Raw genomic sequence first — 26338 nt, 5'->3', positions numbered from 1 at the left:
CTGCTTTGTAAGAGCAAAGGAAGCAGGTCAATTATTGCCATCAATCTAAAGAACATGGCTCTGTGCCAGGCACTACCAAAGGGAATTTAAAAGACAAGATTCTTGACTTTAAACTTATGGGAATCAACAATATAATAAAAAATGAAAAGTAAATGATCAGCTGAATCAATAGAGTGATATCAACCATAGTGAGAGAGATTTATATTGATGATATTAAAAGTAAAAATTACTCTTCATTTTATAATCTAAAAAGTATAGGCTCTGATTTACATCGTTATTAATATGTGGAAGAACTTAAGTTGTCTTTAGTGTATGAACCTGAATGATATGTACTAACTGTGCATGTCATGAAACTTTGCTTTCCAGTAAATAATATGTGTTTCTAAAGCAAGGGTAATGAATTTATGGGGCATATCTGAAAGGTTGTGTTTAGACAACAATCACTTGAGGAAGGAAAGCAATAAAAATAAATTTGTATTTTTCTAAGTTGATTTTTGCCAAGAGACAAAAATATTATGGAAACAAAGACAAAGGCAGAAATAGACTCACTAGAGCGGGAATAGCCTAAGGGTAGAAAAACAGTAAAAAAAAAATGTTCTTTCCTACTGTGTTATCTTTTCTTAAATTACAGTGTGGTCTAGTTGTAGAAATCTTCAATTTTGTTTTGATGGCATTTTTTCTCAGATAATTAATGAGTTTAACTCTATTTTCCCTGTTATAGCAAGTGCAAATGAACTTTAGCTTAAGGATAGAACCTCAGCAATATCAAGCAATTTTCTAACTCAAGTCTAGGAATAGTAGCTTTGTAATAGTTTTTTTAAATATATAATTCAAGTTTTTAAGCATTACAAAGAAAATCCTAGTAAAACATGTTCTTTGGCATGAAGCACCAAGTACTTACTGTAACAGTGTTAGGGAAATTCCACCCAATCTGGCTACAGAGAAACTATGTGTACCAACTTTCCTCAAATTCTTTAATGCTTCCCTTGTTCAGCAGCTTGTTTGAACATGATTACATTAATTCTTGGAGAAGGCGATGGCACCCCACTCCAGTATTCTTGCCTGGAAAATCCCATGGACGGAGGAGCCTGGTGGGCTGCCGTCTGTGGGGTCACACAGAGTCGGGCACAACTGAAGTGACTTAGCAGCAGCAGCAGCAGATTAATTCTGGATGCCAGCAGGCTCAGGTGGACTTAGCTTTGCTGCTTACCTGTGAGACCACTAGCAAGTGTCTGAACGTACCTTAGCCTCTTTCTCCTCCTCCTCCCCTCTACAGATGGGGATATTACTAGTACCTTGCTGGCAGCTGTGGATAGCATGTATGTGGAATACCTGGAGCATAGTAGGTTCTCAATTAATGAGCACTTTCTCTCAAACTTAGAGGATCCCATGATGGCATCTCCCATGGGAAAATGCTTACAATGCTGTAATTGCTCTATTTTAGCATCAAAATTCACCGAGGGTCATCGTAAGCAAATCTTTTGGTGTCATATGGTCATGACGAGATCTAACCTTGAGCATGACTTCGCTGATAAATCAACAAATTGACTTCTGTTTCTTCAACATTAACAGATTCCTGTCTATAATTTCTTTGAGACGTGCTGGAGTCTCTTGGTTCATCTTAACCTTTCCTTTCTGTTCTTAAAAAAAAAAAAAAAAAAAAAAACCTTACAGTAATTGGAGGGAATAATACCATGTTCTATATGACCCTAATTCAATGACATCTGGCTTTAATTTAATATTACAAATAAGTTATTAACCCATGCCAGAAATGAAAGAGACAACTAAATTGTTTGCTGTCCTAGGGTAGATTAACAATGCTCAGACCACACTTTCAGAGTGTCTTCACTAATATGTCAAGAGCCTCACTAAAATCTCCCATGGTGGAAATGACACCAGAAATTCTAAGTCATGAGGTGGGGGTGGGGGTGCAGGGATTCAAAACATTCAAAAAGCATTTTTAATCATCCACGAAAATGAAAAAGTAAGCAACTTAACAAACCTTTTCTTCTGCAGTCCAGTGTCTGTATGGGAAATACGTAGTTGTGGCAAAGAGAAGAGTCCACCTCAGTCTTGATGACTGGGGGTTTTCCTGACAATTGGGGTTTTGGCTCCAATTGTTCATTTCCTTCTTCATTACATAACTGTTCAGATTTTATCTGCCTCAGTTTTTTATTTTTTAGTTCTTGTGGGCTTTCACACTTGGCATAGTTCCCCAAATTCCGATTCCTTGGAATCTGCAGCATTGAAATAAGCGTTTCCATCTCACAAGTACAATGCCAGGGGTTGTCATAAAGACGCAGGTAGCTCAGGAGAGGTGTATAAATGAACACTTCCTCTGTCAAGACTTTGATCTGGTTGTGCTGCAGTAAGAGAGTGGTGAGTTTATTTAAACCGAAGAAAGCTTCACTCTCAATTTTGGAGATCTCATTCTGTTGTAGATCCAAGCTTTTCAGCTTTTTAAACTTGGAAAACATGCTGTTCTTCAGTATGCGGATTTTGTTTCTTGCTAACAGCATGTGCAGCAAATCCTGAGGCCAGTCAGGCAGCACATAAACTAGTTTTCTTTCTTGACAATCTAAGTATTTTTCGTGAAGGTATGTGTACACTTCACAGGGGAGGCCTGGTGCATAGCGTTTGACCGGGTTGGAGCTTTTCCGGCTCCCACCAGCCCGGCCATGGTTCACTCGGTTTCTTGCACCCCCAGGGCTTGCCTTGCGGAGCTCAGCGGCTTTACAAAAGAAAAGTAGGATTACGATGGTCACCACCCGCATCCTGACATCCAGCTGGTCCCAATTACTTGGTGTGACAGATGGAACAACAAAAGTATTCCTTTGAAATCCAAGTTTGGGTAATCTTAACTAAAGCAGTTCAGGAAGAATGAGACCCAGCTGAGGTACAGCAGTCCCTAGATTGCAAAAGGAAAAAAATTAGAGACCTTTGTGAACACTGCAACTGATGAATAAAATCAAATTATCAAGTTTCTTTTTTTCTAAATTATGAAAGTATGATAATACATTTACAGGAGACTTGGAAAATACAGAGCAAAGTTACATATAGTTCCACTATATATTACAACTATTTTTAAGTAGGCAAATTAAGATTTTTTTGGTTGAGGTTTCAATATCAAACTCTCAAAAATTAATAGAATAGACAGAAAAGTAGAAGGAAAGAGTAGACCTGAAAAACACTACGAACCAATTCAACATAATCAAGATTTATACAATTTTCACCCAACAGCAGAATACAAATTCTATTCAAGTTCCCATAAACTCTAAACCAGGAGACATGGAACTCAAGTTATTTTTTATTTTAAGGCAAAGGCATTCCAATTATTATAATAAAGGTACATGTAGAAAGTGGTGTAGAAACCTCCATGCCCTCCTGCTTGCCTGGTTTCATGGCTAAACGTTTGGGCTCTGAATGTGAATCACGGCTCTTCTACTTGCTTAACCGTATGATCTCAGGCTAATTGCTTAATCTCATCTTCAGCATCTGTGAAGAGGGACTGATGATACCTCTAGTATTTTGGGGGAAGATGAAACAGGCTCTCCGCAATGAATACTTCACAGTTCCTGGTCCAGGGGAAGAACTCAGTTAAACTGTTAGGATTTAGCATTATGAAAACTGAAACTGGATTCAAGAAATTAAAGGGATTCTTCTTATAGCTTTGAGATGTGCAAACAAGAGTAGGACTCCAATGAATGTTCTGCTGAACTTATTTTTCTGTTTCCTTTGCTGTCTCACAATCACCAATCATGTTAAATGTGGCCTCTAGAAATGCTCAGGGTAAATCGCCAACTGTCCTTGCCATCTCCTTCACATCTTGGTTCAAATGTCACCTTCTCAGCAAAACCTTTTCTGGCTGCTCTATTTAAAGTAGCACCCCTTCCCACTCACTGGTGATTCTCTAATCCATTTCTTGTTTTATTTCTCTCCAGAGCACGTATCACCATCTGTCAAAATAAGTATTTTGCCTCTTTTGTTTATTGTCCTTCTTCTGCAACTAGGATATAAACTTCCTAAGGACAGGAATATTTCTCTATTTTGTTCACTGCTGTTATTTCCAGCACCTGCAGGGTTTCTAGTACATAGCAGGTTCTTGTTAAATGTTTGTTGAATTGCATGAATTCAAGTAACTGCTATTTAAAATATAAACAACCTCATAAATATAGTTATTTTTTTGGAATCTATTTTTCCCTTCAGTATTACTGATGACTTCCAAAATCTGCACATTTTAAAGAATTTTTTTCATTTTTAAAATTCTAAAATTGGTTCTGGTTTGCACTTAGGACATAGTTGTAAGGAGGAAGAAATGTTCAAAATGGATTTGTAATTAATAACATTTCTGTTGTTATTATTGTGGGGCTCTGAGGTTATGAGCAACAGATGTGTTTTCTATTCATTGTCTCAGTGTGAATGCCAGGATCACTCCCTTGCCTGGAGTTTTCCTGATTGTAGGGGTCTCCTCCATTTAGAATGCCTTCTCCCCTCTTGCCCCAAGCATTCCTCCCATTCACTGTTTTGTGTTCCCTCACTGTTTCTCTTCTGTCTCAGATTTGGAGTCTTACTCATGCCAGTCTAGACCCAGAGAGCTGATTGTGTAACGCTTTGCTGTCTAGCTTTTTGCACACATGTCTTGATTTCCCTTCTAGATCACAAGCTGGGCAGGTGTCTCTGGTCCCAGAACTCACAGGCACTTGGCCTTTCTGACTCTCCACATGTCAATCTAAAATTCTTTGTAAACTTTATGGCTATCTAACCTAAAATATAAACATTCTGTCAATTACTGTGCATGCTGAATTATTCATGACATTCATGCTGAAGTATTTGCTGGGGGAAATGTCCCGATGTCTGCAACTTACTTTAAAATGCATAAGAAATTAAGATGAATTGAGGGATAGAGAGAAGGATGTACAGGTGGGTATGTGATCAAGCAAATATAGTAAAACATGAATTGTAGAATATGGGTGATGGGTATATTCATTGTACAATCCATCAATTCTCTCAACTTTCTTTGTATGTTTGAAAAATTTCATAACGTTAAAAGGAAACACAACCTCCCAAATTAACAAAAATGTCACACCACAAAAAAAACCAAATTGGTTTTTTTCAAAAGCTTCGAAGCTAAAAAGCTCTAAGTATATACAGTTTTCCCCCACAAAGTAGTATTTTTCTCTTATCCCCTTTCCTTTTGTAATCCTCAAACAATAATAAGCATATTTTAATTTTAAAGCCCAAAGAAATCATTTTTCTAGGAAAGGAAACCATATACTTAGAACAAGTTACTTACCAGGGGTTTTGGTTTGCTTTCTAATGAATACACAGCATTGAATGCAGGGTGGAAAAACTTTAAGTTTAAATATTTGTAATATGTTTTTTAGTAATATGTAACTTGTTTGATTTAGGTTTCTGTAAAAACCTGCAAGAGCTGAATGTCTCTGACTGTCCAACGCTCACAGTGAGTATAAGAAGCTTATTTTACTGTTGTTTATATGGATTCAGACTTGCTCCACTAGAGTACTAATAACACAGAGGTTCTGCCAAAACACATGCCTGTATGCTCATTTATATTAAATATGGAGAAAGCAAACACTGCCAAGAAATTTTATCCAATTTATATAATGCTATTATTTATCCTATAGATATGCCCAAGGTTGGAATCTCTGGAAAGTGAAAACTATTCAACAATAACACAAAAATGAGCTATATTTATGTTTAAGGTCATGTGTGTGTGAGACAGAAAAAAATGGGCTCCAGCAGAGACAACAGGGTCAATTTATCAGTCTTCCTGGCTGTCAACTGTGGTGCCCAAGAGGATGGAAACGAACACGTAACCCTAGTCAGCTCCTTCCTGGTCCCTGCCTCCAGGCTTCCTCTGCTTTCAATCTGTCTTCCACTGCGTGACCACAGATATTCCTTCTAAAAGGCAGATCTGACCATTTCACTACTATCTTCCACCATTTATACAAATGCCTGTCATCCACACTATGGGATAAAGTCAGTTCTTTAAAATTACTGTACTCTGGAGACCCTTGGTGATCTTGCCTCTGCCTCGCTCTCCAGTCTCATCTTCTAAGTCCTGCTGCACATTAAGTTTCAGCAGCCACAACCTGCTATGTTTTCTTTGCTGCGTGCACCAAGCTCCTCTTGCTGTTCTGCCTTTGCACAGGCTGTGCTCTTCACTTGGAGATAGGAGGAACAGAATGAAGAGCCTCATTGCTTCATGCTCCTCATAAGTCACCAGTTCCAGACTGAAGTCCATGCACCTTGGCACAGGTGAAAAGACTTCATGAATCAGCTCCTTCTTGCTATCTACCCAGCCTCATCATTACAGTTTCTTTTTTCAGATTTCTACTCTATTTCATTCTTTATGTGCATATTTTTAGTACCTACTGTGTTAAAGATATATGATATATAGGGAACATATATGTTATAAAATAGAGGTGTTATAGGGAATTTAAGATAAATTAGGTTCCAATTCTTACCCTCAGGGAGCTTTAGTTCTTGCTTGAAAAAAAAACATCATATTCTATAAATTTGGCTTCCTAATAGGAAAGTCAGAACAATGTCATCTGTGTTGAATTTGTGAACATCAAAGTCTTTTTTCCAGTTTTAGTCTAATAATATACAGGGCTGATAATTTTATCCAGCTACATTTTACTATTGTCTTTCCTTTTGAGACAAAGACTAAGAGACAGGCTTACATTTAAGGAGTTGAGTAACATTTATTCAAAAAGGTTTGATTTTTAAGAAGCTTGCCTTATGAATATATTACATCCAGAAAGATTCGAGTGCATTGTAGACAAATTCCACAGACCATCTTGCAGTGTTAAACACAGAAACAGTTTTTGCATTTATGTGCTCGAGTATTTGGGGATTGCAACTTGAGTTCTTTTGTTCTTTTAAATGTTGAAACAAAATTAGTCTGAATTTCCTTCAGACAGGAAAATGAAGAGAATGGTTTGCTTCCTCATCTCAAAGGAACATTGGATTATTCCATGTTACAGAAAGCCTACATCTTCCTCTTGCTGGTTCCCACAGTTACATCTGTGTGGCTACTTCCCTAAGGGTGTAAACCAGCTTTCTCTCCTCCTCCATGTCCCACTTGATCTGCATTTTTGCCGGAATCTTCCAACAGGCGCATAGTCACTTTGATAGTTGACACCATGAATATTTTTGAAGATAGATTCTTTGTATTAAACTATAATGCCACACATTATGCTTGTTCTCTCCATTCCTGTTGGGGAAAAGTGTACTGTTTACTTTTAAAAATCTATACATGTATATCCAAATCCTACATTTCTGTGACGGAATGTCTAGAAACCTCGCTGGCGTCTTGAATGCAGTGGCAAGAATACAGTGTTTATTAAAAGCCCTGTACTTGTTCTCAGGCATTACTGACACACAGAATCTTTTCTACAGCAGAACTACAGTTTTACACCTTAAAAAACCCTTGTGTTCCCTTTAAGGTGTGGTTTGCACCTTAAATCAACCAATTCTTATCCCATGTGCAAGATGCTTTGACCTGTAGGATTTTGTTATTTTAATATTCATAATTCCAAGAAGTAGCTAGGAATAGAATATTAAGCACCGATGGTCCTGCTGAAACTAAACGTTTGCCATCCTTTGTGCTGTTGGGGGCAGCCATACTGACCATGCAGAATCCCTCCCCAAAGCACATCAGCTAGCCTAGTGACAATTTACCTCTTCCTGTAATGGCCTATTTCTAGGACAATGTACCACAGATATTTAAAACTAGCAGACCTCTTCAGTATTCCTGGAGACTCATCCACCATCATTAAATAAACACAAACCTGCTGCTACTCATTCTAGAACATTTTACAAATAGTTACCCACACAAGAAGCAGCAGCATTGCAATCCAAGCTTGCAATTCATCTGTCTTGTAAATGTGAGTTTAGGGCTCATGATTGAAATCATTCTTTGTTTTTCTGTCTTTCTCATGTCACAGTCACACTATTCTCTTGTTCTGGTTTTCAGCTCTCTGGAGGAGGGCTGACTGAATCTTTAAGTTTCCCCATCACTAAATTTCCTGTCCGACATGTATGCAGCCTCTAATTCAGGCCATCTCAAACTCATCATAAGTTTGGTGAAAATCTGTTCAGCTGTTTTAAATATTCAGTAACGGAACCACAGAAACTTTACCACACACAAACATATATATATATATCCGTGTATGAATAGGGACTCACTTTTTAATGAAGTCCAGTTGAAAGAGTTTACTACTCCCGTCTTTCAGAATGATTTTAATAAGTTTAAAAATGGATCCCTTTTCAATCATTTTCAAGTATTTAAAGAGTCAAGACTGTTTGACACTTTGACACAAGCTCAAATTTTCTGTCATGGTGTTGGAATGGCAAGGGTTCAAATTTTACTAAAGCGTCATTGTGATGGAATGGGACTTTATTTCCAAAGAAAGGGAGCAGTGAAGTGAAGTTGCTCAGTCGTGTCTGACTCTTTATGACCCCATGGACTGTAGCCTACCAGGTTCCTCCATCCATGGAATTTTCCAGGCAAGAGTACTGGAGTGGGGTGCCATTTCCTTCTCCAGGAGATCTTCCCAACCCAGGGATAGAACCCAGGTCTCCCACATTACAGGCAGATGCTTTACCCTCTGAGCCACCAGGGAAGCCCAAAGAAAAGGGGAGGGAGTAATGAAGTTGCAAACAAAGCAATCTTCTACTTAATTTGATTTATAACTAATAAAGAGTATGAAGAGATCAAGTCCGGCATATACTTTTTGGGGGGGCAGGGAGAGAGATGATAGATAATGGGGAAATACCAAAGCCTGTTACACTTTAATAAGATTCTTCCCTCTACTGTTATGCAGGATGAATCAATGAGATACATCTCTGAGAGCTGCCCTGGAGTCCTGTATCTCAATCTATCTAACACAGTTATCACCAACAGGACAATGAGACTCCTGCCAAGGTAATGCTTGTGTTATCTGTATTACCCTGAAAATAGTTAAGCTCCTCTAGGCCCCGATTTGCTGTAGTATCCCCCAAAGGCAGTGCTCCTTTTACTAACACCCCCCGACTGTGGCACCCCTATCCTGATAACAGGAGACTGCATTCAAGTCCCACTGCTTTCAAGTGCCGATGCTCTCCCTTCTTGGTGGGTATCCATTGAAATGAATACCCACTTCAGTGGGTATCCACTGAAATTATCAGTTATAATTAACTGATCCTTTGCCTTGGCTGGTGTTTTGGCGTCACTCTTGTAGCAATGTGCCCCGTAGTTCGAGTTAAGCTCTGCCTGTCTCTCTCTCTCTCTTTTTTTTTAAATTTATTTATTTTTTATTTTACTTTACAATTCTGTATTGGTTTTGCCATACATTGACATGAATCCCTGATGGGTCTCATTCTTGGACTTTGAAGCCTGGCCCCTCAATTCTAGCCCAGTGTTCAGACTTTTCTACAACAGAGAGCCAATATCCTGCTTCCTCGGACTGAAGTCTGCAGCGCCAGGCTCCCTGCTGCCATGCTCCGGTTACCTGCTAGGGCCCCCTCATCACCTCCAGGAAACCTAACATTTGCTGGCTTTTTTTGACCAATGGACTGTTGACAAGCTAGCACTTCTTTGGAGGAGAAGGCATGGAAGAATACATTACTAAGAGCTGACAGGATATTCAACTATATCCAAAATTTACATCATTCAATTATTCCTTATTTTCACCAAGGAAAAACTAATTAGGAAAGCATATATACTCATATTGGGAGAGATTCAAAACATTTTTCAAACTCCTATGTACCACAGCTTTCTTATCCATTCATCTACTGATGGACATCTAGGTTGTTTCCATGTCTGTTTATAATAGCTAGGACATGGAAACAACCTAGATGTCCATCAGTAGATGAATGGATAAGAAAGCTGTGGTACATATACACAATGGAGTATTACTCAGCCATTAAAAAGAATACATTTGAATCAGTTCTGATGAGATGGATGAAACTGGAGCCGATTATACAGAGTGAAGTGAGCCAGAAAGAAAAACACCAATACAGTATACTAACACATATATATGGAATTTAGGAAGATGGCAATGATGACCCTGTATGCAGGACAGCAAAAGAGACACAGATGTGTATAGCGGACTTTTGGACTCAGAGGGAGAGGGAGAGGGTGTGATGATTTGGGAGAATGGCATTGAAACATGTATAATAACATGTAAGAATCGAAATACCAGTCTATGTCTGATGCAGGATATGACACGCTTGGGGCTGACGCGCGGGGATGACCCAGAGAGATGTTGTGGGGAGGGGGGTGGGAGGGGGGTTCATGTTTGGGAACGCATGTACACCTGTGGTGGATTCATGTCAATCTATGCCAAAACCAATACAGAATTGTAAAGTAAAAATTAAAAATAAATAAATAAATTAAAAAAAAAAAATAAATAGGTGAATTGAGTACGTGCATGAGTGCCTGCAGGCTAGGTCACTTCGGTCAGGTCCAGTACTTTGCGACCCTACGGACTGTAGCTCGCCAGGCTCCTACATCCATGGGATTCTCCAGGCAAGAATGCTGGAGTGGATTGTCGTTCTCTTCTCCAGGGTATTTTCCCAATGTAGCGATCCAACCTGGATCTCTTGCATCTTGAGTACTCAAATCTAGATGGTCACATTTCTTGGTATGAAGTGAGCATTGGCTTCCCAAGTGGCGCTTGTGGTAAAGAACCTGCCTGCCAATGCAGGAGACGAGATGTAGGAGATGTGGGTTTGATTTATGGGTTGGGAGGATCTCCTGGAGGAGGGCATGGCAACCCGCTCCAGTGTTCTTGCCTGGAGAATTCCATGGACAGAGGAGCCTGGTGGGCTACACAGTCCATGAGGTCGAAAAGAGTTGGATTCGACTGAAGTGATTTCGACTGAAGTGATTTAGTATGCACACACGAGCATTCCAATGTGAAATCAAACTGAATACAGAATAAATCTTTTTGACCATGTAAAAAAAAAAAAAAAAAAAACTCCTATGAAGGAGTGAATCATTTTTGAGAATGTAACTATTTTTAGATCTTTTTAAAAATGACAATGAGGCATTTCAGTTCAGTTCAGTTCAGTCCCTCAGTCGTGTCTGACTCTATGCAACCCCATGAATCGCAGCATGCCAGGCCTCCCTGTCCATCACCAACTCCCGGAGTTCACTCAGACTCACGTCCATCGAGTCCGTGATGCCATCCAGCCATCTCATCCTCTGTCATCCCCTTCTCCTCCTGCCCCCAATCCCTCCCAGCATCAGAGTCTTTTCCAATGAGTCAACTCTTCTCATGAGGTGGCCAAAGTACTGGAGCTTTAGCATCATTCCTTCCAAAGAAATCCCAGGGCTGATCTCCTTCAGAATGGACTGGTTGGATCTCCTTGCAGTCCAAGGGACTCTCAAGAGTCTTCTCCAACACCACAGTTCAAAAGGATCAATTCTTTGGTGCTCAGCCTTCTTCACAGTCCAACTCTCACATCCATACATGACTACTGGAAAAAGCATAGCCTTGACTAGACGGACCTTAGTCGGCAAAGTAATGTCTCTGCTTTTGAATATGCTATCTAGGTTGGTCATAACTTTTCTTCCAAGGAGTAAGCGTCTTTTAATTTCATGGCTGCAGTCACCATCTGCAGTGATTTTGGAGCCCAAAAAATAAAGTCTGACACTGTTTCCACTGTTTCCCCATCTATTTCCCATGAAGTGATGGGACCAGATGCCCTGATCTTCGTCTTCTGAATGCTGAGCTTTAAGCCAACTTTTTCACTCTACACTTTCACTTTCATCAAGGGGCTTTTTAGTTCCTCTTTACTTTCTGCCATAAGGGTGGTATCATCTGCATATCTGAGGTTATTGATATTTCTCCCAGCAATCTTGATTCCAGCTTGTGTTTCTTCCAGTCCAGTGTTTCTCATGATGTACTCTGCATAGAAGTTAAATAAGCAGGGTGACAATATACAGCCTTGATGGACTCCTTTTCCTATTTGGAAGCAGTCTGTTGTTCCATGTCCAGTTCTAACTGTTGCTTCCTGACCTGCATACAGATTTCTCAAGAGGCAGGTCAGGTGGTCTGGTATTCCCATCTCTTTCAGAATGTTCCACAATTTATTGTGATCCACACAGTCAAAAGCTTTGGCATAGTCAATAAAGCAGAAATAGATATTTTTCTGGAACTCTCTTGCTTTTTCCATGATCCAGCAGATATTGGCAATTTGATCTCTGGTTCCTCTGCCTTTTCTAAAACCAGCTTGAACATCAGGAAGTTCACGGTTCACATATTGCTGAAGCCTGGCTTGGAGAATTTTGAGCATTACTTTACTAGCATGTGAGATGAGTGCAATTGTGTAGTAGTTTGAGCATTCTTTTGCATTGCCTTTCTTTGGGATTGGAATGAAAACTGACCTTTTTAGGGATGCTTAAACAGAAAATTCTAGGTGGTATTCTTCCTTATTTTTTCTCTTCAACCATTTTCTGGAAATGTGCAAGCCTAGGAAAAGGGTGGTGACATATTTGTTTATCTCATTAATTGACTTGCCATATTCTATTCCGTCAAATCTATAAAATTTTTCCTTTTAAATTTCTTGTGAGTCTTTAAAAAATAGAGAGTTTTCCTCCTTCCAGGCATTTGATATACATTTTTTCTTCTATGATTTGTTTTTAAATTTATAATCAAGCTAGAATTTATTCTGTACATAAATGAAACAACAATCTAACAGGCTCAACCCATGTGGCCCAAAGCGTGTTTGTGTGCAGTCCATGAGCTCAGAATATTTATTTTTCACATCAAGAATTGTCAAACTCCAGGGGATAGCAGGGCGGAGCAGGGGAGGGGGGAGAGAAATTAAGAGTCAGGGATTAGCATACACATACTACTGTATATAAAATAGGTAAACAACAAGGACCTACTGTATAGCACAGGGAACTATATTCAATATCTTATAATAACGTATAATGGAAAAAGTCTGGAAAAGAATATATTATATACATGTGTGTGTGTGTGTGTGTGTATATATATATATATATATGTATACATGTATGTATCGCTGAATCACTTTGCCGTACACTGGGATCTAACACAACATTATAAATTAACTATACTTCAGTGATTAAAAAAAAGAGTTGTTAAATAATTAACCAATTATTGCAGCATCATATACTGAATAAAACTTTTCTCAAGTGATGTGTGATATCTCCTTATATATCTAAAGTTTTTATATAGGTATTACTAAAAACTCATCTCCTTCTAATGTTTTTGTACACATTACTATTATCTATGTTCTTGAGGTGATTTATGTCTATTGATTCTGTATGGTGAAAATACTATAAAATAGTCTGCTCTGTGCATCTCTTCCCAACTCCATTATCAGTGATGTCTCATTATTAGCTTGAAATCAGCCAAAATGGCATGGAAAATGGCAAATAATACAAAATTAGGGCCTAGTTTATTTTTCTGTTGATTGTTTAGACTGGAGAAAACAATACAGTAGATTAAAAGTGTGTCGTGTCTACAAACTATAGAATGGGAGAAAAGATTTGCAAATGATGCCACTGACAGGGCCTAGTTTCCAAAATATACAGACAGCTCAACTCAACAACAAGAAATCAAAGAACCCAACTGAAAAATTGGCAGAAGATCTAAATAGACATTTCTGTAAGGAAGAGATACAAATGGCAAATAGGCACATGAAAAGCTGCTCAACATTGCTAATTATTAGACAAATGCAAATCAAAACGACAGTGAGGTACCACCTCACTCACACGTGTCAGAATGGCCATCATTAAAAAGTCTACAAACAACAAATGCTGGATAGGGTGTGGAGAAAAAGGTATTCTCTTACACTCTTGGTGAGAATACAAGTTGGTGCAGCCACTGTGGGAAAAAATATGGAGGTTCCTCAGAAAACTAAAAATAGAACTACCATACGATCCATTCCTGCGCATATATTCAGACAAAGCTATAATTCAAAATGATGTATGTATCCCTATATTCATAGCAGCACTATTCACAATAGCCAAGACAATGGAAACAACTGGAATGTCCGTCGACAGAAGAAGGGATGAAAATGTGGTAGATACGTACATGATAGAAAATCATAAAAAAGAATGAAATAATGCCATTTGCAGCAACATGGATGAGCTAGAAATTGTCATACTAAATGAAGTAAGTCAGAAAGAGAAAGACAAATACCATATGATACCATTTATGTGTGGAATCTAAAATGCGACACCAATGAACTTACTTATGAAACAGAAACAGAATCATGGACATAGAACAGACTGGTGCTTGCCAAGAAGGAGGGAGTTAGGGGGAGGGGTGGAGTGAGAGGTTGGGGTTAGCAGAAGTTAAGTGTTTATATGTACAATGGATAAACAGCAAGGTCCTACTGTGTAGCACAGAGAACTATATTCAAATCCAATGACAAATCATAACGGAAAAGAATATTAAAAAGAATGTATGGAAATATATGTATAAACGAATCACTTTACTGTACAGCAGAAATTAAGACAGTAAGTCACAGTAAGTCAACTATACTTCCACAAAATACTGAAAAAAGGGATGTCATGTTTGTAGCTGCAACATGGTGAATAGCACAAAAAGTTTAGCAAGTATCTTTTCAGTACTTGAAAACTGTTATCTGATTGAGCAAAGAAGTCACATCATTGATGACTGAGTGAAATCTGGACACACACATTTTTCTTCACTTTTGTTTTACCCATTAAAATAAATAAATATACTCGTATTGGAATTATACTCATTCTTCAATTTTTAAAATTTTACTTCTATTTTTTGGTAAAAATAAATATAGCAGACTGGTCAATTTTATTTTTCCTTTGAGTACACACAGGAGAAGACAAAAGTACCACCTATATTATGAGTTTGGCAAAAGTCAATGAATGAAGGCATTGTGTAAGAATCAACTGGTTATACGAAATCAGTAATAAACAGTATTGTGTATGTTACTATTTGTAATTTGTGGGCTATTCATCTTTTATATGTAAAATAGTTGATGTAAAAATAGTAAGATGTATAATTTTAGAGCAAACATATATACATATGCATATATGTTTTTGAAGAGCAAGTTGTTAGATATTTACCAGTATGCCAATAATGAAAGATAAAATAAATTAGAAACTAAGTCATATTTTTACAATATTTAGTCTCCCTATCAGGAACATTTTGTTGTTCAGTCGTTTGGTTGTGTCCAACTTTTTGCAACCCCATGGGCTGGAGTCCACTAGGTCCTACTGCCCCTCGGATTTCCCAGGCAAGAATACTGAAGTGGGTTGCCACTTCCTCCTCCAGGGGAATCTTCCGACCCAGGGACTGAACCGGCATCTCCCGCAGTGGCAGGCAGATTCTTTACCAAGGAGCCACCAGGGAAGCCCATCAGGAACATAGTATACTTCAAAAAAATATCTTTTTGCAAACGCTCTTAGATGTCTCAAAATTTTGTTTTATTCATACAGATAGTCTTTGTGGTGTCTTTTAAATTGCCATTGTGCATGGTATCCTTTCTGAATGTGATTCCCTCATTATATTTTCTAAATGAATACTTTTGGATTTGGATATGATGTACATGTATCTTTTTAAACTTTTCATTTGTATGATTTAATTGACTTACTTTCTTCTAAAATAAGAAAACAGAGGTATGCAATTACTTTTAAAGAACTTAGGCAAAGCTTGTATGATTAAGTATTGTTCTCCTTTTCTGAACAAACTGTTGTATATTTGCTTACCTCTTTGACCCAATAATTATTTAGAAGAGAATTTTGTTTTAAATTCTAGTTTCATATACTGTGGTCAAGAAATGTGGACAGAATTATTTCTACTTTTTGAAATTTATGGAGATTTCTTGGTGGACTACTTAATATAATCAATTTCAATAAATCATCCATGAATGTTTAAAACAAGAGAGTTTCTTTCCGAGAACAAAATTTCTATGTATATATGCACGTACGTGTGTAAATTCTTAATGTCATAGTGCTATAGTAGTTGCCTATTATGATGAAGTTTTTATTAATTTATTTTTATGTTATTTAACATAAATAACAAATTTTATGTTATTTAACATAAGGATTAATAAGTAGCATGTTTGTACATACAATCTATCCATAAATTGTAGCACTTGTTTACATAAAATTATATTTTTCTATCCTGGTTGATGTTTCTTTGTCTTAAATTCTTTTAAAATGCTACTTACACAGTCACCTTTGTTTTCTTTTGCTTGTGGCTTTGTGAAATAACTTTATGTATACCCATAATTTTTAACCTTTGTGTTGCTATATTTTAGGTTTATCTTTCACATGTAGCACATAGCTAACTTCTATTTTAAAAAATTTCAATCTCTTGGCCTTTTTAAGAAAGTGGTTTAAAAGATTAATATTTCTTGTCAAAACTGAGTATATGGTCTTATTTTTATCATCTTGCTTTACGTTTTTTATTTATTTTTATGTTACTGCACTGTACTTATCTTTTCTTTTTGTTATAAAATGTGTTATATCTATAATCTGAATGCATTTAGATAAATGCATATTCTGTTGTGTAATCTAACTAGTGGCTATTTCTATGTTTTTTAAAAACATGTTTTATCATGCATTTCTCTAATTATCAAAGTCACAATGAAACACTAACTTTGGCTCCCCCTGTCTTTGACAAGAGATCTAATACATTCTAATTCTCCCTTGAACTCGATGTTCCTCTACTTTGACTCACCTATATGTAAATACATACTGTGATTTTTTATCATCTAACTTTCTTTTTAATATTGATTTTTGGTGTCTGTACTCAATATTGTAATCATATTTATGATTCAGTTCAGTTCAGTTCAGTCACTCAGTTGTGTCCGACTCTTTGCGACCCCATGAATCGCAGCACACCAGGCCTCCCTGTCCATCACTAACTCCTGGAGTTCACTCAGATTCACGTCCATGGAGTCAGTGATGCCATCCACCCATCTCATCCTCTATCGTGCCCTTCTCCTCCTGCTTCCAAACCTCCCAGCATCAGAGTCTTTTCCAATGAGTCAACTCTTCGCATGAGGTGGCCAAAGTACTGGAGTTTCAGCTTTGGCATCATTCCTTCCAAAGAACACCCAGGACTGATCTCCTTCAGAATGGACTGGTTGGATCTCCTTGCAGTCCAAGGGACTCTCAAGAGTCTTCTCCAACACCACAGTTCAAAAGCATCAATTCTTCAGTGCTCAGCCTTCTTCACAGTCCAACTCTCACATCCATATATGACTACTGGAAAAACTATAGCCTTAAAACCCTACAAATGCTGCTCCATAATCTTCACTATTTCAAGTTAAAGAAAAGTCTAAAGCCAGCCTGATTTTTCTCTTCTTTTGTTGGTAATCTATTTTTTTTTTCTGCCAAGATGCTGGCAGGAAATTCCTTTTCTCTGAGAAATTAAAAACATTTTTCAAACTTGTGTTCTTTTTATTAATTTTTCCTGGGACATAGTAAATATTTTGGACATTAAAACTAATTTTCTCAGCTAAACCTCTTGGACATTAAAACTAATATTCTCAACTAAAAAAGAGATAGTTTTCTCTTTACTTTTCTATTAATGAAAGTCTTTATTCAAATTTCATCAAGTTTCCCACTCATGTTCTTTTATTTTTGCTCCAGGATCCAGCGTAAGCTTCCATACCACATTCAGCTGTCATTTCCTCTTAGTGCTCTCCAGTTTGTTCCAGTCCACAGTTGTTCCTTGTATCTCATGACCTTGACACTTAAGAATACTGTTTATTTATGACACTTGAAGAACACTGTTTATTTATTTTGTAAACAATCTCTCAATTTGGGTTAACTGATGGACTTTTTTTTTTTTTTTTAATGTTTCAACCCTATTTGTTCATGTTTTATCTTAAGAATCTCCTTTCATTTTCAGGTCAGATTTTTATTCCAGTCCTTTAAAGCTACCATCTTATCTCTCATCATTGTTTTCTCAGCAATACTGCATTCTCTGTACCAGTAGTTCTCAAAGTGTGTTCTGAGGACAGCAGCGTTCCAGTAAATGTTTAATAACTGGCTGAGGTAGGGGGTCAAGGTATGTTTTGATTTGTAGGATTTACTGATTTCTGTGAGAGGGCATCAGAGGGCAGACCCACTGAAACCATAATCACAGAAAACTAGTCAATCTAATCACATGGACCACAGCCTGGTCTAACTCAATGAAACTAAGCCATGCCCTGTGGGGCCACCCAAGATGGGTGGGTCATGGTGGAGAGGTCTGACAGAATGTGGTCTACTGGAGAAGGGAATGGCAAAACACTTTAGTATTTTTGCCTTGAGAACCCCATGAACATATTGAAAAGGCAAAATGATAGGATACTGAAAGAGGAACTCCCTAGGTCGGTAGGTGCCCAATATGCTAATGGAGATCAGTGGAGAAATAACTCCAGAAAGAATGAAGGGATGGAGCCAAAGCAAAAACAATACCCAGTTGTGGATGTGACTGGTGATAGAAGCAAGGTCCGCTGCTGTAAAGAGCAATATTGCAAAGGAAACTGGAATGTTAAGTCCATGCATCAAGGCAAATTGGAAGTGGTCAAACAGGAGATGGCAAGAGTGAACCTCGACATTCTAGGAAACCGCGAACTAAAATGGACTGGAATGGGTGAGTTTATCTCAGGTGACCATTATATCTACTACTGCGGGCAGGAATCCCTTATAAGAAATGGAGTAGCCATCATGGTCAACAAAAGAGTCTGAAATGCAGTACTTGGATGCAATCTCAAACATGACAGAATGATCTCTGTTCGTTTCCAAGGCAAACCATTCAGTATCACAGTTATCCAAATCTATGCCCCAACTAGTAACGCTGAAGAAGCTGAAGTTGAATGGTTCTATGAAGACCTTTTAGAACTAACACCCTAAAAGATGTCCTTTTCATTATAGGGGACTGGAATGCAAAAGTAGGAAGTCAAGAAACACCTGGAGTAACAGGCAAATTTGGCCTTGGAACATGGAATGAAGTAGGGCAAAGGCTAATAGAGTTTTGCCAAGAGAACGCACTGGCCATAGCAAACACCCTCTTCCAACAACACAAGAGAAGACTCTACACATGGACATCACCAGATGGTCAACACCAAGATCAGATTGATTATATTCTTTGCAGCCAAAGATGGAGAAGCTCTATACAGTCAGCAGAAACAAGACCGGGAGCTGACTGTGGCTCAGATCATGAAGACCTTATTGCCAAATTCAGACTCAAATTGAAGAAAACAGGGAAAACCACTAGATCATTCAGATATGACCTAAATCAAATCCTTCATGATTATACAGTGGAAGTGAGAAATAGATTTAAGGGACTAGATCTGATAGATAGAGTGCCTGATGAACTATGGAATGAGGTTTGTGACACTGTACAGGAGACAGGGATCAAGACCATCCCCATGGAAGAGAAATGCAAAAAAGCAAAATGGCTGTCTGGGGAGGCCTTACAAATAGCTGTGAAAAGAAGAGACGCGAAAAGCAAAGGAGAAAAGGAAAGATATAAGCATCTGAATGCAGAGTTCCAAAGAAGAGCAAGAAGAGATGAGAAAGCCTTCCTTAGCAATCAATGCAAAGAAATAGAGGAAAACAACAGAATGGGAAAGACTAGAGATCTCTTCAAGAAAACTAGAGATACCAAGGGAAGGTTTCATGCAAAGATGGGCTCAATAAAAAACAGAATGGCATGGACCTAACAGAAGCAGAAGATATTAAGAATAGGTGGCAAGAATATACAGAAGAACTGTACAAAAAAGATCTTCACAACCAAGATAATCACAATGGTGTGATCACTCACCTAGAGCCAGACATCCTGGAATGTGAAGTCAAGTGGGCCTTAGAAAGCATCACTATGAACAAAGTTAGTGAAGGTGATGGAATTCCAGTTGAGCTATTTCAAATCCTGAAAGATGATGCTGTGAAAGTGTTGCACTCAATATGCCAGCCAAGTTGGAAAACTCAGCAGTGGCCACAGGACTGGAAAAGGTCAGTTTTCATTCCAATCCCAAAGAAAGGCAATGTCAAAGAATGCTCAAACTACTGCACAATTGCACTCATCTCACACGCTAGTAAAGTAATGCTCAAAATTCTCCAAGCCAGGCTTCAGCAATAAGTAAACTGTGAACTTCCTGATGTTCAAGCTGGTTTTAGAAAAGGCAGAGGAACCAGAGATCAAATTGCAAACATCCGCTGGATCACTGAAAAAGCCAGAGAATTCCAGAAAAACATCTATTTCTGTTTTATTGACTATGCCAAAGCCTTTGACTATGTGGATCACAATAAACTGTGGGAAATTCTGAAAGAGATGGGAATATCAGAGCACCTGACCTGCCTCTTGAGAAACCTATATGCAGGTTAGGAAGCAACAGATAGAACTGTACATGGAACAACAGGCTGGTTCCAAATAGGAAAAGGAGTCCATCAAGGCTGTATATTGTTACCCTGCTTATTTAACTTATATGCAGAGTACATCATGAGAAACTCTGGGCTGGAAGAATCACAAGCTGGAATCAAGATTGCTGGGAGAAATATCAATAACCTCAGATATGCAGATGATACCACTCTTATGGCAGAAAGTGAAGAGGAACTAAAATGCCTCTTGATGAAAGTGAAAGAGGAGAGCGAAAAAGTTGGCTTAAAGCTCAACATTCAGAAAATGAAGATCATGGCATCTGGTCCCATCACTTCATGGGAAATAGATGGGGAAACAGTGTCAGACTTTATTTTGGGGGCCTCCAAAATCACTGCAGATGGTGATTGCAGCCATGAAATTAAAAGACGCTTACTCCTTGGAAGAAAAGTTATGACCTACCTAGATAGCATATTGAAAAGCAGAGACATTACTTTGCCAACTAAGGTCCATCTAGTCAAGGCTATGGCTTTTCCAGGAGTCATGTATGGATGTGAGAGTTGGACTGTGAAGAAGGCTGAGCACCGAAGAATTGATGCTTTTGAACTGTGGTGTTGGAGAAGACTCTTGAGAGTCCCTTGGATTGCAAGGAGATCCAACCAGTCCATTCTGAAGGAGATCCAACCAGTCCATTCTGAAGGAGATCAGCCCTGGGTGTTCTTTGGAAGGAATGATGCTAAAGCTGAAACTCCAGTACTCTGGCCACCTCATGCGAAGAGTTGACTCATTGGAAAAGACCTTGATGTTGGGAGGGATTGGGGGCAGGAGGAGAAGGGGACGACAGGGGATGAAATGGCTGGATGGCATCACTGACTCGATGGACATTAGTTTGAATGAACTCCGGGAGTTGGTGATGGAAAGGGAGGCCTGGCATGCTGCAGTTCATGGGGTCACAAAGAGTCAGACATGACTGAGCGACTGAACTGAAGTGAACTGAACTGTGACATAAATAATTCCATCATGGCCAGTTTTAAGCTACCACCATGCCACTGAATGTAGAGTTGAGAAGAGGTGCTAACAATTGGTCCTCATGGGCTAGTGCAAGCCAGCTCCAGCAGCACCACTGTGGAGGGCCTCTGACCCTTTTAAGAATTCTGTAGGATTCTCTGCCCTACAATACAGAATATCACTCAGTAGTTTTCTTTAGAAATTCTACATTAAGATATATATGTGCGTATGTGAATGAATATATGTGCATGTATGAATGTGCTTATATATATAGTACATTGTATATGTGTATGTATGTATTTTATCTATCTATAGATAGAAGTGAGTCAGGGGGTGGCTAGAGAGGGGAGAGAGAGATACATATTTAAAAATCTATAAATCCATATGTGAAAATCTGAACTCTTAAGTAGATGATTTGGGAGTAGCATTATCACTTTTTTTAAAACTCAAAACATTTTTTCCAACCATACTTTGAGATAACTTTTTCTTCTAGGAAATTTAAAATAATGGTACAGCTCTGCCTAGTTTTTTAAGGATGTTTATTTTACAAATGAAGCTGTATCTTTAGTGGGCAACATATAGGAAAAGAGGACCTAAAATGGGAATTTTGTTTTGATTTTAACTCCTAGTTCTTGCTATTGAGACAACATTCAGGATAAATGCTACGTGATACTGATGTTTTTCATCATATTAAAAAATGTACACGGACTTTCTTATCTATAATAAAAATACATTTCATAATGATTCTCTATTTCTGCTCTGCTTTCTATTGTTTTAATCATGCTTGGGTATGTAATAACATTTTTTCAGCTATAAATAACTAGAGAAGTGTTGTTTGTTGCTGTTTTCATTCTCTCTTTGGTGCCTTTAGTGTTTCTTTCCAAAGAAAAATGTAATTTGTTTGCCTTTCTTGGCAACAGTGATTTGCCAGTTTTTTATCTGAATATTTTTCCTCACTTCTTTGGGGACTTGCTCATTTTTCTAAAGTTGAAAACAAGGGCTGCCCATAGCTCATGCCCATTTCAAAGTATTTTTTGCTTTTAAATATCTCCTGAATTAAACCCTGTCCATTTATTCCATTGCCACAGTCGAGGTGGCATTCTCAATACCTCCTTTGGTGCACCATCCAGATGGTTCACCCTTGGTCTCTCTTCCCTTATGTTGTGAGGCGCATTGTCCTGAACTTAGTCTTATCATGTCTTTGACATGCTTAAGGTCTAGACTCTTCCTTTACTGTTCTTTATCATTATCTGATCAATCTTATCTGCCTAGGTTTTCCAATGGAAACTCTCAACTCTGGTCAGTTGACTGCTACATGCTTCCCTTTCTCTACAAGCTAGAATGCCTTTCTCCTCTTTCTGCTAATCTGTAGACTTTACATCTCAAGTCATACCATCTATCAGAACTCCACAGTGATTCCTCCCTGAGTTCTAGTAGCAGCATTCATTCACTTTTTCACTATGTATTGATCAACTGCTATTTCCAACTATTCTGGGCAGAGAGTGGTGAGTAAAGATATTAATATTATGATCTTTGCTTCTTAATGGAGTCTTACATGCTATAGAAGCATGATGTCTATTTTTCCTATAGATGAATCAACCCTTAAATTGACTGGCAACTTCTTATTGACAACTACTCTCATGTTATATAGTCTCGCCACTGTTCATTAGAGTGGGGTAGACAGTAAGCTGTGGCTGTGACTGGAAATCCTTAGGGTCCACCCTATAAATAGGAGGTCAAGTCACTGCATTTGGATTTTCTGCAGGAATTCTATTAAAAAACTGCCTCTGCAAGACCAAGTCCAGTACTCAACTCAAAAGAATCTATATGCAAATACTCTCTTTTACAGACTGGACCTTGTGTTGAGATTTTTCAGAAAAATGTTAATTTAAATACAGAATTCTACATTCCTTCTAGTAATAGCTACCCTCAGGTGTTGAAGATCTAACACAGAGGGCCTCAATTCTTTAATGGATAAAGAACCCAAAGAAAAAAGAAACAGCGATCTCTCTAGTTTCTGTAAGAACTGTGATGTCTTAAAGATTATAGTAACAGTAGAAAAACAGATCACAAAGAGAACCTTCCCCACACACATAAGAAAAAGTTATCAAATAATTAGAAAACATTGTCTGAAAACACTGCCTCAAGTGTAATTAGAATTATAAAGTCATCTCTGGATTGGAAAAATGATGAACCAGATCTTACTCATACAAGGGACACATTTCTTTCCCAAAATTCAGGATAAAAAGTGGCAATATTGCATAAAATTTGCCAAGTGTGATTTCACTGTCAACCAATATTTTTCTCATCCCCCAAAGCTCTAAGTCTGCGGCACCATAAAAGCCTAGAAAGGCTAACGGAGCCACTCAAGATTTGTGTTTTACTTTCAAACTGATGGTTCCCATAAGGTTCCACTTTGAAGAGACAGATCTTGACTTAATCTCAGAATCATTTAGTTTAATTAAATGACTCTTTTGCCAAACCTGGGGTCAGTGGATCCTCCAAGAAGATCATGAATGGAAATCAGGGGTTCCATAAATTTTGATAGGAGAAAAAAAAAAATCTCTATTTTCACTAAGCTCTAACTGAAATATAGATTTAAAAAATTCAGGGTAGTATTAGCAGTCCCTGGGACTCTTTCACTCATACAAATCACAATTATTTTCTCATCACATGTATTTTCCTATAGCTGTTAGAAATATTTAAAATTATCATTGGTACTCAGTACTGCTTCAAAAGCATTGTAGTTAATAGACTTGTCACTAGATGTTGTTGTTTAACATGTTAATAAAGAAGCATATACATTATTTCACTCATTTGGTTTTTAAAAATATTTTAATATCTTTGGATAAAATTGGCTGCCTTTGTAATTGTATTTTATTTTATACATTGAAAACATTATGCTGACAAAGGGGCTATAGATCCAAAAGTATCTGTGACAGACAAAAAAGTTAAAAGCTGCTTGTTCAATTCTCATTTTTGGTATTTGTTAATGGATCATATACACTTAAAGAAACTGAAAAATAGACTTGGATCAGACTTGAATATATTTGAATATGCATGATTGTGTAAGTAATGGTTTCATTATTATACCTAAAGAAAGACTGATTGATGTACAGAGCTTAAAGATAGGTTAGGAAGAACAGTCTGCAAATGCATGGGCAACAGATGGAGGAATAGAAAGTACAGCAGACTATCAATCTCACTGGGGTTAACAGACTACACATGGTTTTACCACCATGACTGAAACAGGGTACAGACGGAATACGAGGCCCTCAAACTCTTCAAATTAGTATGCACCACTATTGTCAGGTAAGTACCTATTCCATTAAATGGAAAAAAGATAGGTCAAACTTTGTAAGAATAATTCATATGTATTATTTGAGACAGTAGTAGCAATAATAACAATATATGTATTTTTAAAGGTTCTACCATATCCCTGCTGATTTTAATCATCAAAAATCACCCTCAATATAATACTATTATATATACATTCTTATGTAATTGTCACATCTTTATTAAGAGGAAAAAGCAGATACGTTACGTTCATATTACAGAAAACTAAGGTTCAGGAAAGCTGGAGGCCCCACAGTTGGTCAGGGTTGAAAAAATGATAATGCTATAATCTCCACTTAATAAATGTGGAAACAGCCTCTGAGCAGTTAAGGGGCAGTTGCAGTAAGTATCAGGGCTGGGATTCAAATCCAGTTTGGTCAGATTCCAACACCCTGTGTATTTTCCATTGTGTCATGCTGCCTGCCTCACTATTCCTTTCTCCAAATTGGAGAGCAAAGAAGTTCTTAGGAATGACAACCCCCCCAAGAAAATTGTACTTTACTTAGTTGAATCACAGGGGTATAATTCAGGGAGAGGAAGATAAAGCATTTCTAAAACTTTGGCAATGCTCTCAAGGGCCCCAGAAGGGTCATGTCTTTGGGATGTTAGTGCTGCTTTCTCCTTCAGATCCCTGCCCACCCAGCCACTGGGGAATCCAGAAGACTTCCCTCTCTGTTCTACTGAATCTCATGGAAATAGCCATTACCAGGGGGAAATGTGTGTGAGTCAAATAATCTGCTATGGAATATGAATTATAGCATATGATATTTTCAGATTTGGGAAATAAATCTGATTAATGATCAAAGCTTGCATATCTAATTTCCCATTTATGTGAAAGTAAACTTTATTAGTCATCTGTGGGCTTTTGAGGGACAGAAAGGCATTTTCCTCCTACTTTTTGTTCTTTTTGCTTTCTAGTTCACTGTTAAACTGCTGCAGATCACAAGCCAAGAGCATGTTGTTTAATTCTATTACAAGAGCAGAAGTGAGAGTTCTTGCACTTTTAAAAAATGCCAGGCTTAGGAGGGCTTTGAAAGTTGCCCATAGAGTATCCTCAAACTGTGAATCTTGCAGAGAGTTGTCCTAAAGACGGTCCTTTTTCCTGAAAGCTCTCATTTTGGTTATGGTGGTAATGCCATAGTTAATCTGTTGCAACTCCAGTGAGATTTATAGCCTCTAATATGGTTTTATTCCTCTCATATGTTGCCCACATATTTGCAGACTGTTCTTAATCCACTTTTAAGCTCTGTGTATCAGCCAGTCTTTCTTTAGTTATAATAATGAAACTGTTACTTAGAAACTCATGCACATGCAAATCTATTTGTTCAAGCCATTTGCTTACTATGTCCATTTTAAGAGCCTATTATGTTTAATTTTGCCTCCTCTCTGCCCCAAATCCTAACTCTCATGTAACAGTTAATCACCATTTAAATGTTTACAAAGAGTTTGTCCTAGACATTTGCATTGTTATTTCCAAGCTCCAATATAAAAGCTAAATGCAACAATAACACAAACTGAAACTGCTTTCAAACACAAACTAACTTGCAAACAATTTGAATGCACAGACCTCCCCCGCCCCCAAAGCTTTATCCCAATCGGTTTTCTTAAAAATCTAGACAAATCTTTATTTTCATTTGAAATGTGATTAT

At 37.9% G+C, this 26338-nt stretch overlaps 2 protein-coding genes across 2 annotated transcripts in view; one reads left to right on the top strand and one right to left on the bottom strand.

Annotated features, from left to right (window-relative positions):
• Positions 1-26338, top strand: part of FBXL13 (F-box and leucine rich repeat protein 13) — a 201303-nt gene that overhangs the window by 82786 nt on the left and 92179 nt on the right. The window contains exons 9-10 of the mRNA XM_040260768.1: positions 5409-5461; positions 8853-8953. Coding sequence (XP_040116702.1) covers positions 5409-5461; positions 8853-8953 — 154 coding nt within the window. The remainder of the gene's footprint in view (positions 1-5408; positions 5462-8852; positions 8954-26338) is intronic.
• Positions 1-26338, bottom strand: part of LRRC17 (leucine rich repeat containing 17) — a 41131-nt gene that overhangs the window by 14057 nt on the left and 736 nt on the right. The window contains exon 2 of the mRNA XM_040260766.1: positions 2003-2908. Coding sequence (XP_040116700.1) covers positions 2003-2774 — 772 coding nt within the window. The 5' untranslated portion in view covers positions 2775-2908. The remainder of the gene's footprint in view (positions 1-2002; positions 2909-26338) is intronic.

This window comes from Oryx dammah, unplaced genomic scaffold (assembly GCF_014754425.2).
Source record: "Oryx dammah isolate SB20612 unplaced genomic scaffold, SCBI_Odam_1.1 HiC_scaffold_18, whole genome shotgun sequence".
Lineage (NCBI taxonomy): Eukaryota > Metazoa > Chordata > Mammalia > Artiodactyla > Bovidae > Oryx > Oryx dammah.
The sequence above is the reverse complement of the archived record's forward strand: the minus strand, read 5'-3'. Positions and strand labels throughout refer to the sequence as shown.